This window comes from Oryx dammah, unplaced genomic scaffold (assembly GCF_014754425.2).
Source record: "Oryx dammah isolate SB20612 unplaced genomic scaffold, SCBI_Odam_1.1 HiC_scaffold_13, whole genome shotgun sequence".
Classification (NCBI taxonomy): domain Eukaryota; kingdom Metazoa; phylum Chordata; class Mammalia; order Artiodactyla; family Bovidae; genus Oryx; species Oryx dammah.
Genome location: NW_024070197.1, coordinates 30,360,827 through 30,374,628, shown reverse-complemented (window position 1 = coordinate 30,374,628; position 13,802 = coordinate 30,360,827). Strand labels below are relative to the sequence as shown.

Below are 13,802 nucleotides of genomic sequence, written 5' to 3'. Positions count from 1 at the left end.
GCCGCCTGCTGCAGTCCATGGCATCGCAAAGAGTAGACCCCACTGGGAGACTGAACCACAGCAACAGCACCTCAAATTCATACCGGCCACACTGCAAGTGCTCAACAGCCACCGCTCTGCCCGCTCATCTCTTTCAGAAGATTCAAGGTCATTAGCCTAACAAGTTGGGCCTCATTTCGGTGCTCCCCTACCCTCCCCCATCCCTGCCCTTCCATACCTTTGCCTGGTGGACCATACCTCTACCTCCTTCTCACCCCTTTCCTGGGCTCATGCGTGACTCCCAGGAGCTGGTATACTCCTTCTCCACAGGACACACCATACCTGGTTCCAGGCTCTAGCCATTCAATGTACAAATATGTCCATTTCCCACAAGGGCTTCCTAGCAGGCCCACTGTCCTGGGCCACCAGTAGAGCACTTGGCTCCAGTGGTCAGGACAGATGGTGTACCTTTTCTGCCTCACATCAAACCCTCCAAGCCCGTCAGAGGCAGGGCTTTGTGTCCTATTGATGGAAGTACATTAGCACCTGGCCCAGCCTAGGTGTTCAACACATATATAACACACAGAGTCTTTTTTTCAAATGGAAAGAATTTGTTAGAATTTTTACCAGAATCTAGTTACTGACCTTGATCTAACTCTAAAGTTATTTAGCCAACTCTTAATATGAAATTATACACAATGTGTAGGGCTTGGACCAAAAATGGTTGAAAGTAGACCAGCTATAAAGAAGCAACTACTGCTGGAAGAGCCATTGTTCCTGAGGTTTGTTTTTTTTTCCACTGGCACAAAAAACTTTTAGCCTTAAACTGTTTTTCATAGCTGTGCTGGAATAAACGGGAAACCACAAAAATGAAGGCTTCCCCTGCACCAGTCATCAAATCGTAGTGGCAAGAAAGAAAGCATCCAAAATGATGCACGTTTGATTAAACCCAACATTTTAAGTGTTTATTAACCCACTGAATTCCCAAATTGAACCAACTGTTTGAAATGCTCAGAGACATCGTTCTGGATGCCAGCATTTCCTACGGGCCTCTGCGGTCTTCAGTGAAGATCAAGGCCTCCCCTTCTCAGGCCTCACAGAACTGCTATTCTTCTGGTTTCACCAGAGAACGCCATAAAAACAAGCACAAGGACTCTCAGTTGTGACTTCTTTGCACGTGTTAAGTGTCTGCTCTAAGGATTTTCAAAACACTGACTTGGCAGATCCTGAGTGACCCTCTCGCCCAGCAAGTCAATCAGAAAGCAGACAACTTTAATAATAATTACAGAACCCCTGGTTTTCATTTTATACTTTCCTAAGCAAAAAGTTTGGCAAAGCCTCTTATGGTTTCCTCTTCTTTTACAAAAATCTGTCTCCTAAGCAAAAGCTTCTGTTTCCTAGTAGCACTCTACACACTTTTAAAACTCACAGTTTAAAAAAGAAAAAAGAATTACAAAGGCATTTTGTTTCTATACTTTCTCCTCAATATTTTCTGTTTACAACAGAGTCCAGTTTATCTGCTTAGAAATACATGTTATTGTTCTCTGATAGATTCCATGTTTTCAAACAATTGGACCTTTTATGAACTATGTTAAATACTACATAAACTGTGACTTTCTTTTCTTTCTTCTATGAAACTAATATGTATATTCACCTGTTTATTCAGGGTCTCCCTATGGGCAGGCACTGTTTTAGACACTGGGGATATAGCAGGGAACTCAAAACGCAAAGCTTCAGCTCTGGTGGAGTTGAAATTCTAGTTGGGTAGTAAATGCTGCAAAGCAAAGTAAAGCAGGGTGAAGGGGATAAAAAGCGGGACTGGGGGAACATCCTACTTTTGACAAGGTGGTCAGGGAAGGTCTCCTGGACAGAACAGGAGAACAGCAGTTCTGAAGAACAGAGCCAAGTGGGCATTTTGGGTAAGGGAGGATGGCGGAGAGGGGGTGGGGGTGGGGGATGTCTATGGAAGACTGAACTTCAAATGCAAAGACTCTGAGACAGGAATATGTTAATCAAAGAGTTAATCAAAGTTTCTGGTCAAGTGAAATAATCAGGACCTTAAAACCCTAGTCAAAAAAGAAACTGGGGAGGAGTGAGAGGGAGGGAGGCTCATGAAGGAGAAGAGATATACATATATATATATACACACACACATACATACTTATGGCTGATTCACACTGTTGAATAGCAGAATTATCCTCCAATTTAAAATAAGAAGAAATTTTAAAAAAAGAAATTGATGCTGGGCTTTATATGAGATTTTCTGAAATACAATTGGTACACAGTCCCTCAGTCTGACTCTCAATCTCCCACTTCTATATTAATAACCTTAGGGCTCCCAGGGGACACCCCCACTCTGAAAACGAGTGACAGACTCCACCATCTAATGTGAGCAAACAAGGCCACACCCGGGAGGAGCTGAGATGAGGGCTGGGCCTCCTTTTAAGTGAGAATTTTTCACACAAAAATCTTCCCCCCCAAGAAGTTAAACTGCGCCGTTCTTACATTTTGAGATAGACTACACTGTCTGTGACGTGTGTTTCTCTCTCTAAATAATCCACTTCTTACCTATCACTTTATCTCTCACTGAATTCTTTCTATGATGAGCTTCATTAAGTTCTGAAACCAGGTGTGTGATCTCAATTGGAAGACTGTGGGGTTTGGCCAGGTTCCAGTCCCCGTGTATGGGTTCAAGTTCTAGTTCTGAGGTGAACAGTTTCAAAGGTTACCCAGTGTGTGACTGGCAGAGCCTGAGGTTGAATCTTGGCTATCCCACTTTAGTGTGATCGCCTGTAACCTCCACGCTGTAATGTTCCTGGGCTAACGTGCCCATAGCAATCTGTACATACATCACCCCTGCGGTATACTGCAACTATCTGTTTACATCTCTCTCCCAGCCTCGAGGGCTCTTGTGCTCTTAAGAAAGAGCCATTCACGGAGAAGGAAACGGCAACCCACTTCAGTATTCTTGCCTGGGAAATCCCATGGACAGAGGAGCCTGGTGGGCTACAGTCCTTGGGGTCGCAAAAGAGTTGGACATGAGTTAGCAACTAAACAAGACTATGCTAAAAATGTTTTCAATAGTAAAGGATATTTTCTTACCTCCATTATAGCTTTAAAAATAGCATTAAAAAAAAAGAAATTAAAACTGTTTCACAATAAGATGGTTTCCAAATGCTAAAAAGGCAAGCTCTTCTCCCAAAAGAGGAGTCACTTTCTGACTTCGGTACTACTCATCTGTCCCCTCTTCAGTCAGCTAGAGGCCTGCTCCCAGCTCTGGACCACTTTAAACTGAGCCTCTGAAAGTGTAACATGGCTCCTGGCCACCACATGAGATGCTGAGGCCATGCCCTCAGCCAGAGGTGTCTTGCTCTCTCATTCTCTGCCTTTCCTGGTCTATTCTTCTCCTTCTAGACTTGCTGAAGGCTCACTCTGCTAACAAATCCAAATCCCAACTTGTCTCACCCGCTTTTATCTCTTCTGCAAATACAGCCTGTCCCCCATATTCTTACTTTCCAAAGAAAAACCTCAGAACACACTGTCAATATATGAGCCCTTGCAGCTCTTATTTCAATGACTGGACTATTTCATAAATGAGCCCTTGCAGCTCTGATTTCAATGACTGGACTATTTCATAATTTAAAGTACAATAATTTTTTTTAAACTTAGGATGTACTTACATAGAGTCTGAGATAGCACAGGAAATCAGGGCTGTCTGGGAAAATGTAGGATCTGTGATCAGGCCTTTGACTGTTGCTCTATTCTCTAATAAACAACTTTATTTTCTAAAGACACATGACATCATTCTACAAAAGGATTTGGAGCTACTTCTAGGAGTAAGGATAGTCAGCGAGTGATAGCTGTGGGTTGAAGGCCAGAATGCTGGTATTTTCAGTCATTTCAACAGCTCAGGAAGCTAAATGGACCATCATGGAAAATAAACAGCTCTGGCCGCCACACAGACCTCAGCCCTTAATGGGGTGAATCACACACCCCATTACTTGTGCTGGAACTCAGGTAAACGCAGCACTAATTCCAGAGGCTGGAATATGCCTCTCCCCAGCAGGTAGGAAAGCACCCATTTATTCTACCAGGAGAAGCCTCACGGATCTGACAGGGAATGTACACCTGACCTCTTGACCCCTCTAAGCATCCTCTGAGGTGCCATGACCTGGGAAAGGTTCTTAGAGCTTTCTAATTAAGAAAAAAATTCATCATAGTGATAATTTTGAAATGTATAGAAATATCAAACTCTATCTTGTATATAACAGGAACTAACAGTGTGTACGTGCTAAGTCACTTCAGTCGTGTCCAGCTTTTTGCGATCCCATGGACAGTAGCCCGCCAGACTCCTCTGTCCATGGGACTCTTCAGACAAGAATACTAGAGTGGGTTGCCATGCCCTCCTCCAGGGGGTTTTCCCGACCCAGGGATTAAACCCGCGTCTCTTATGTCTCCTGCACTGGCAGGCTGATTCTTTACCAGTAGCGCCACCTGGGAAGCCCCAACACAGTGTTGTAGGTCAATTATACTTCAAAATCAAACTCATAGAAGAAGAGATCAGAACTGTGGCTACCAGAGATGGAAGAAGGGGAGGAATGAAGGCAATCAAAAGGTACAAACTTCTAGTTATAAGATAAATAAGTACTAGGAATGTTATGTACAATAGAGTAAGTATAATTAACATTGCTATTGTTATATATGAACGTTGTTAAGAGAGTAAATTCTAAGAGTTTTTCTAGTCACAAGGCAAAAATGTTTTTTTCTATTTTTTCTTTTTTTTTTTTTTGGCTGTGCCACCTGGCGTGTGGGGTCTTAGTTCCCAGATCAGGGATTGAACCGACACTCACTGCAGTGGAAGCACAGAGTCTTAACTACTGGACCACTAGGCAAGTCCTCTATTTCTTTAATTTTTATCTATATTAGATGGCTGTTTATTAAAGTTAACTGTGGTAATCATTTCATGATGTATGTAAATTAAATCATTATGCTGTATACCTTAAACTTACAGTGCTTATGTTATGTATATCTCAATAAACCGCCTGAAAAGTCATATGGACAGAGGAGACTGGCAGGCTACAGTCCATAGGGTCACAAAGAGTCGGGACACGACTGAGTGACAGAGCACTCACACACATATGGCAATAAAATTGAAAGGAAATTTAAAAAAAAAAAAGAAAAGAACAAAGGTCTTCCAGAGCTGTCAACTGAGAATTAATTTGGTCCTGGGACCCAGGAGGAGTCCTGAAGTTCTTACCGAGCTCACCATTTCCCACTGGAGGTTCTTGTGGGTAGGGACATTGGCAACTTGGAATAAACTGAGACCTTTAGGTATGTTGTAGGACCAAGTTCATAATTTTAAAAAAAAATGTTCAGAAATGTAATGATATTGCCCTTTGATCTAGTAGAAGTACTCCTTGAAATTTAACAACAACAACAACAACAAAATAGTAACAATTCAAAAGAAGAAGGCAGGACATTTACTGAAGGATCCTTCCTTTCAGCAAAAAATTGGAAATCATGATCAAGGAAAACCATGATCAGGGGATCTAATGCAGTCTTTGGGAGGGAAAAATTCCAAAATTCTTTTCATTGCCGAAGATTTTTTTCCCTAATTTCCTTCTAAGTTACAATGTTTTCTTTTTCCATTGAGATTTACCTGGCATATAACATTATAACAGGGTGTACAACAAAATGATTCAATATCTCTATATACAAATATCTGTATCAATAATGATGTAGACATTATCACCACATGATCAGCACAGTAGGTCTTATTTAACATGCATCATTATACATAGTTAAAAAAATTTTTCCTGTGAGAGTCTATCAGATCTATTATCTTAGCAACTTTCTATTGCAATACAGTATTATTAACTACAGTCACCATGCTATAGGGTAAATTCCTTTCAGATGCAAGAAGTTTTCCCATTAGCATCAACAAATTTATTAAGGACCTGCTATTACGCAGAAGGCTTTTTTTTTTTTTTAAGGAAGATAGACTGAAAAACTTCTTAAACTTCAAGTTTCTTCAAGATGTCTGTATTATTGAAATCATTCTCCCCAAGGGCCTCCAAATTACAAAGTAAGGAAAGTAATAAGAGGTTAACTAAACATTATGATTGGTATAACAGCTTTAAGGCTAATCTATCCTGAGGTAGAGCTAGTGACAGCTGACACCCTGGGAATATTTGAAGAGAAGATATTTGCATGTGATATACAAAAGGATGAAGAGTCATACAGTGAAAAATAAGTCTCCCTTCCATCCTGACCCTTGGTCGCCCAGTTTCCCAACTAGGACATTTCAGAGATATGTGACAGTGCCAACAGGTTCACGTGACTTCTGTGTGAGAGACACTCTGCTAAGGACTTTGTACAGAAGACTCACAGGTGCCGTGCCAGTAGCGCTCTGATCAGCTTCGATTTACAAACAAGGAGACCTGCTTGTGGCCTGAAGTGAACAAGCAACGGCCCAAAGTCTTGCAGTGATAAGAGACATAAAGTCCGTACTCTCAGAACCCCTCCTCATCCCCCTTCCCCCTACACAAACCCCTGAACTCCACATTCTCTCTTCACGTTGCTATTTCCTCTGCCCTGGAAACCCATCCTTCAGCACTCCTCTATCTGATTAACTTGACTTTGCATATCAATTTTAGAATCATCTTGTCTCTTAAAAAAAGAAAAAAAAAAAAAAACACCTTGCTGGAATTTTGGGATTATGTTAAACCTACAGGTCTAATATATCTTTTGTGGAGAAAAGATATTTTAATAACTATATTGAGTCTTCCAATTCATGAATATGTCTGCCCACTTATATCGGTAGTCTTTGATTTCCTCCTTTAGTGTTTCATAGCTTTCAGATCCCGTACATGTTTTATTAGATTTAGACCTATTTCATTTGTTTCAGAGCCATCGTAACTGACATGCGTTGCTCCCCCACCCCCAATTTCAGCTTCCAGTGATTTATTACTAGGATATAAAAATATGATTGATTTTTGTGTGTTGACCTTGGTAACTCACACATTAGTCCTTGGAGCTTTTCTTTTTATTGATTTCCATGGGACTGTCTACATAGACAATCATGCCATCTGCAAATAGGACAGCTGTTCTTTCTTTCCAATCTGAATGCCTTCTATTTACTTTTCCTGCACTGGCTAGCACTTCCATTAGGATGTGGAATAGCAGTGGTGAGAACAGACTTCACTGCCTTGCTCCCCATCTTAAGGGGAAAGTATTCTCTCACCACCAAGTATGTTAGCTGTAGATTTCTGGCAGGTGCCCTTTTCCAGGTTTGCTTGGCAACATTTATCATGAATGAATGCTGAATTTTCTCAAAAGTTTTTTTTTTTTTTTTCCCTGCATGCACTGACATAATCAAGTGTTTTTTGCCCTTTAAACTGTTAGCATGGTGGATTTTATCTCCTGATTTTGGAAAACTGAACCAGCCTTTTGTTCCTGGGACAAACCACAATGATTGTGATGTATTCTTTCTACATAACATTGCTGGATTCGATTTCCTCATATTTTGTTGAGGATTTTTGTGCCTGTGTTCATGAGGATGAACATGGTCTGGAGTGTTCTTTTCTTGAACTGTCTTTGTCTGGTTTTATAAAACAGACGTGTACTAGACATTTTTCTGAGGCCTTGAATGATAATTTTACTATTTTAAGCATCATAAAAACTTATGAATGGTTTTAATCTTCGATTTTCTGCTAGAATTTCTTTGACTCCAAGTTTTTGAGCAGGAACACAACTTTCAAAGATAACAAAATTCCCAAGGGAAAATAAAACTATTCTAACTATTCTCACCTTAAGGTACAGGTGAGAATCTCACGCAATGAAACTATTTCACCTGTCATTCTCTGCACATCCCCACCCTGCTTCAGTATAGTCAAGGAAGCAGGAACTGTGCTCCCCAGCCTGGGATGAAAAACTGACACAGTTTCCATCAAATAAAAGATACATTATTACCCAACCCTGAAATGCAAATACTCACAGTGGTCACTGCCTTACCTAAGAAAGCACCTGCCAAACATTAACCCCTTTAGTTCTTATAATTCCCCAAACGTTCACAAACATTCAATCATTACCACTCACATTTTACTATGCTGCTAAGCTGCTGCTAAGTCACTTCAGTAGTGTCCGACTCTGTATAACTCCATAGACGGCAGCCCACCAGGCTCCCCCATCCCTGGGATTCTCCAGGCAAGAACACTGGAGTGGGCTGCCATTTCCTTCTCCAATGCATGAAAGTGAAAAGTGAGAGTGAAGTCGCTCAGTGTGTCCGACTCTTCATGACCCCATGGACTGCAGCCTACCAGGCTCCTCCGCCCATGGGATTTCCCAGGCAAGAGTACTGGAGTGGGGTGCCATTGCCTTCTCCGACATTTTACTATGGGAGAAGCCAAAACACAGTGGGATTAAGAGATTTCAAGGCGATCAGCAGAGCTAAAGTCTGAATTTAAACATCACCTACTACCCAACTTTGTTTTAAAAAATAGTCCTAGACAAATGCAATGCAAGGTCAGAAGGTCAATCAGGCATGGGAGGAACTTCAGAAAGGGATTCAGGAACTTCCCAGATGGTCCAGTGGTTAAGACTTCCACTGCAGATGGCATGGGTTCCAACCCTGGTTGGGGAAGTAATATCCCTCAAGCTGGGCAGCACAGCCCAAAAACATTAATACAAGTGATGAAAGGAAGGAAGGAAGAGAGAAGAAGAGAGAAAAGAGAGAGAGAAGGAAAGGAAAGAAAGAAAGAAAGGAATCTGATGCAAAAGAGCTCACTGAGGGGTGTTTTAGGAACTTAAATGCTGATTCTGGTCTTGGCTCTTTTGACAAGGCCCATCCCCTCACTGCAGAAAGTGAGCAAGACTAATGGCTGAGGAACAGGACACTAAACAGGAACTGCTCTCCCAGGGACAGCACAATGGCCACAGAGAAATCAAAGCGCTTGTAGAGCGTATCATTTCAGCATGTAAAAGTCAGCCAAAAGATTACCCGAAAGGATGGACCAAAGACCAGAGAAATGTCCCTGGACTCAAGGTCTGTCCTGTTCAATGGAACAACTCAAAGGGATGTGTTCAGGAGGCAGTAAAGGGTACATGTGCATGCGTGCTAAGACACTTCAGTCGTGTTTGACTCTGTGCAACACTATGGACTATATATAGCCTGCCAGACTCCTCTGTCCACGGGATTCTCCAGGCAAGAATACTGGACTGGGTTGCCATGCCCTCCTCCAGGGGATCGTCCCAACCCAGGGATCGAACCCACATCTCTTATATCTCCTGCATTGGCAGGCAGGTTCTTTACCACTAGCACCACCTGGAAAGCCTAAAGAGCATACTGCCTGGGTTCAAATCCCAGTTCCACCAACCACGAGGCCTTAAAGGAGTCACAACCTCTGTGCCTCTAATTTTCTCATCCATAAAAGTGACGAGAGTAACCATTCATTAATGATGTCCGCTGTTATTATTACTCAGAAAGTTGTCCCACCGAGGGCCTGTGCTTTTCTGACACTGTCCTAACATCAAGGTATAATTGATAGTGTGCCCCTCCCCATCACAAGAGCAAAATTCTGCTTTCAACCAAGTGTGCTTGAGAAAAAAACAAAATCAAAATAGAATAATAAACAATAAATAAACATTAACTATTTCATTAAATGATGTCTGGGAGCTAAAAACCAATAAGCACTCACAGAATCCACATTCAAAAGGAAGAAGAAGGTATTTAAATCTATAGCTTAAACCAACTGTTTTCCTACAAAAAGTACGTTCACATTGTTTGAGATATTCTCCCCAACGAAGAAACAGGTATGAGTTTCATTTTTAAAAGATATAAACTATGAAAATGCACTGATTAATCTCCATGCTACTTCAGATTAGTTTTATGATCAAATAAGGTTCCACTTAAAAGATCAATTTAACTTTTAAATCACTAGGAAGTAAGCCATCTTTAGTTCAAATATGTAATTTTAGGACTTCCCCGGCGGTGCAGTGGATAAGAATCTGCCTGCCAATTTGGGGATCACAAGCTGGATCTCTGGTCTGTGAAATTTCACGTGCTACGGAGCAACTAAGCCCATGTGCTCTAGAGCCCATGTTCCCCAACCAATGAAGAGTAGCCCTCTCTCTGGCAACCAGAGAAAGATCTTGCATAGCAATGAAGACCCAGAGCAACCAAAAACAAATAAATAAAACTTTTTTAAAAAGAAGGACCAGAGAGGTGGTGAAAGTTTATTTTTAAAAATTTAGTTATAATTTTGGGGTGGCATTTTCATCACGTTTCTTTAATTAATTAGCAACAGTGACAGCTAACATTTTATTACACACTAACTAAGCACCTAATAAGCTAGGTGCTAATTTCCACCTATTACCTCATCCTCTTAATCCTGAGGGAGGTATAGGCTCATTCTACAGAAGAACTCCAGCCTTGATGCTATTTACGGTTCTGACAGAGAACTGATCGCCAGTACCTGTATATAAAGTTTTAACGCTAAAATGATACAGAGCTTCCCTGGTAGCTCAGCTGATAAAGAACCCGCCTGCCAATGTAGCAGATACAAGAAACGTCTGATCCCCGGGTCAGGAAGATCCCCTGGACAAGGAAATGGCAACTCGCTCCAGTACTCTTGCCTGGAAAATTCCACAGACAGAGGAGCCTGACGGGCTACAGCCCATGGGGTCATGAAGAGTCAGACACAACTGAGCATGCATATACAGGTATACAGTTTTAACCCTAAAAACAATTACAGAAAGGTAAGTCTCAACCTCTAACGCGCAGAACTCCTGGCAAATCTTGCTAAACTGTAGATTATGATTCATAAGGTCTGAGGTGAAGCCTATGATTCTGCAATTCCAACAAGCTCTTAGATGCTAGGACTACTGCCGACCACACTTGGAGCAAGGACCTACAGGTGGCAATAGGCCACAGACCACCAAAAAATGTCTCTAAAGACTAAAACAAAATTTTAAAAAATCGAACTTTTCACAAAAGCCACAGAATTAAAACTTATATTAAACATATTTCTTGATGGGATGTTGCAACATCTTAGAAAGATCTTCAGGGATTTCTCTGGTGGTCCAGTGAATAGGACTCCAGTGCTTCCAGGGCAGGAGAGATGGGTTCGATTCCTGGTCAGGGAACTAAGATCCCACACGCTATGTGGGGCAGCCAAAAAAAAAAAAAAATCTTCATAACGACTCTTGTTTTCTTTTCCAGTTTAAGTCAAGAGTCCAATTTCTTGGAGTTTTGTGGAGGGGTTTTCCCCCTAAAAACCCTGAGTTTTTAATCACGGCTGAAAAGCTAAATGCATGGGAGACTATTTCATGTTGCCATACCCTTCAAGCAGATCCCTGTCCTTCACTCACCCACATATAAGACAACCTCTCACTGTTTAAATTCTAGAGGCAAGAGTTAGGGGACATTTTAGGAGCTGGACACCAAAGTTCTTCCAGATGAAAAGTAAAGTTCTACCAAAAATAGCAACTTACAAAAAGGCAATGATAAATACCATTTATCATTGGTTTCCATTTATGGCCTTAGGTGACAAAATTCCAGCAATGAGGTGATAGCTAACATGTTATACAAACTACTGGATTTCACTCTTTTACCAGATCCCTTAAGTGGCAGGTCTGTTTACGTTCAAAAGTCCAGAGTGAACAAAGCAAGGTACTTAACAAGATCCCTAAATTCCACCTGGGTCCAAGTTCCCTTTCTCCCAACTCTTTTATTCACTTGTGATTATCTGTGCTGTACTCAAACATCAGCTAGCTGCTTCTTCTAAATGGCACCTCCCCCACCTTCTCCATTCTCTTTACTAACAGCAATGCCTAAGTCCAGAACCAATATATCTCTGAGAACATTCCAGTTTAACAGATAAGGTCAGTTTAAAATTCTAGAGAGGAATAACCTGCTCCGTTTGTCTTTCCTGAGAGCCCTTCAAAAACTACCATCCCACAATCAGCAGAACAAGCCTTTCACCCAAAAGAAAGATAAAACAGGCCATGATTCTGCAATTTACAAACACTGAGACCTTTACTGAAAGGATATTCAAGTTAAATGATTCCCAAGGAACCTTTACCAACGTACTCAAGTAAGCACAAGGAGACCAATGCTTGGAAGAAACAAAATGCATATACAGTGCAGGTCCGTGCAAATGGCTTCTCTGGCTGAGAAGTCAATGAAGTTTTGTAAGGGGCCTCAGCGGAAGGCCTACCTGTGTCAGGGAATACCGAGACAGTTTTGTCTCAACAAGAGCATGCTCTATCCACAACAGAGCTAAGCAACTAACCATATTTGCTCGTTAGAAACCCACAAAAGAGGGGCAGAGGGGACACTGTCCTGAACGCCCTGGAAGCTAAAAATAAGTATTCTGAGGAACGAGCTCTACTATAGACAAGCCCAACAGAAAGTTCTCTGTTTCTATTACCTCCAAAACTGGCTGCCCTCCCGCAGTGATTTAATTCTGGGTACCAACTGGGCAATGCCAGCCACCGTGCTGGGGTGGAAGATTCAGAGATGCCGGTTCTATCTTCTGGGCTAATTAGAAGGAATCAAAACCTCTGCAATATAAACTGGAGACTCTGCGGGCAGAGTTGGGCTCCCTCAATGCATCTAGACTACGTGCCTCCATTCAACCAACATTTATTTGAGCGTCTACCATATGCTCAGCACTCTGCTGGGCACCGGGGAAGAAACCTTTCCCAGTAGTGGAACCAGAGACAAACGAGGACGGTCCTGAGCAGTGGAGGATGTGCGGCCCCTGAAAATCTAACACAAGTTGTTGCTATGACCAGCAGCACCCAGGGGAAGGCGTGACCCCCGCCGGGTTCCGCGGACCACCTAGTCCAACAGTGAAAGAGGGCTCGCGATAGCGAAGGCTGGCGTGGACAGGTAGGCCCGGGGGCAGGTGTTCAGGTAGAAGGCGCACAACTGAGGCAGCAGGGCTGGGGAAGGCGGGGTCCCCAGGGGAGGCGGGAGGGAAGTCCGGGGACCCGACTAGAAGAGGGGGCGCAAGAAGCTGGGCGATGGGAAGCCCGGGGCGCGGTGGAGGCCGGCCGGGCCTGCGCCCCCTGAAGCGGGAGCAGCGAGGGAAGGCGCGCGGCTAGGCCGCCCGCCCGCACCTGGGGCCCCGCCCGGCACCTACCACTTGGGCGACCTTGAGGCAGCCGAGCGCGCCGCGCAGGTAGTCGGGGTCGCAGCGCAGGCCGGCCAGCCCGCGGCGCTGGCTCACCGGCTCGGTGGTGGGCTGGTACGGGCTGCTGGCGCCCGAGATCATGGAGGTGCTCGAGGCCTCGCCCTCGAAGCCGTCCAGCTCCTCGCCGCTCCGCATGTTGCCGCCCGGCCCGAGCCGCCTCGCGCGGCTGGCTCCCGGCGCCCGAAGCTGGCGGGCTCAGCAGGGCCGCCGCATTGCCGCCGCCGCCGCCGACGGAGACGACGACAGACTGACTTCCCGCACCAGCGCCGCCGCCGCCTCTGCACCCGCCGCCCCGCTGCGGCCGCGGTTCGGTCCGCTCGGGCTCGGCTCCCGCCGCCTCAGCAGCGGAAAGAGAGGGAGGCGGGAGCGAGTGGAGAGAGAAGGAGGCGGGAGCCGGCGCGGCGGGCCGGGAGGGGGCGGAGCGAACACCGCCCGCTGGCCGCTCGGCGGCGCTCTGCTCGGCTGCTCCCGCGAAGGGAGGTGGCGGCCCACGCCGCGGGGCCTCGGAGAGGCGGGGCCTCTAGCCAGGCGGGGCTGGGGGCGGGGCGCCGGGAACTCCGGCCCCGCCCTCACCTGCCCGCGTAGGGGGCCCGGCCGCGGCTGCGCGTCAGGCCGTCACGGCGTGGG

General features: G+C 44.4%; 1 protein-coding gene across 1 annotated transcript in view; it reads right to left on the bottom strand.

The window, feature by feature from the left end:
* CMTM4 (CKLF like MARVEL transmembrane domain containing 4) overlaps positions 1–13,553 on the bottom strand; it is an 81,109-nt gene extending 67,556 nt beyond the window's left edge. The window contains exon 1 of the mRNA XM_040253433.1: positions 13,125–13,553. Coding sequence (XP_040109367.1) covers positions 13,125–13,310 — 186 coding nt within the window. The 5' untranslated portion in view covers positions 13,311–13,553. The remainder of the gene's footprint in view (positions 1–13,124) is intronic.
* Between the last annotated feature and the right edge of the window lie 249 nt (positions 13,554–13,802).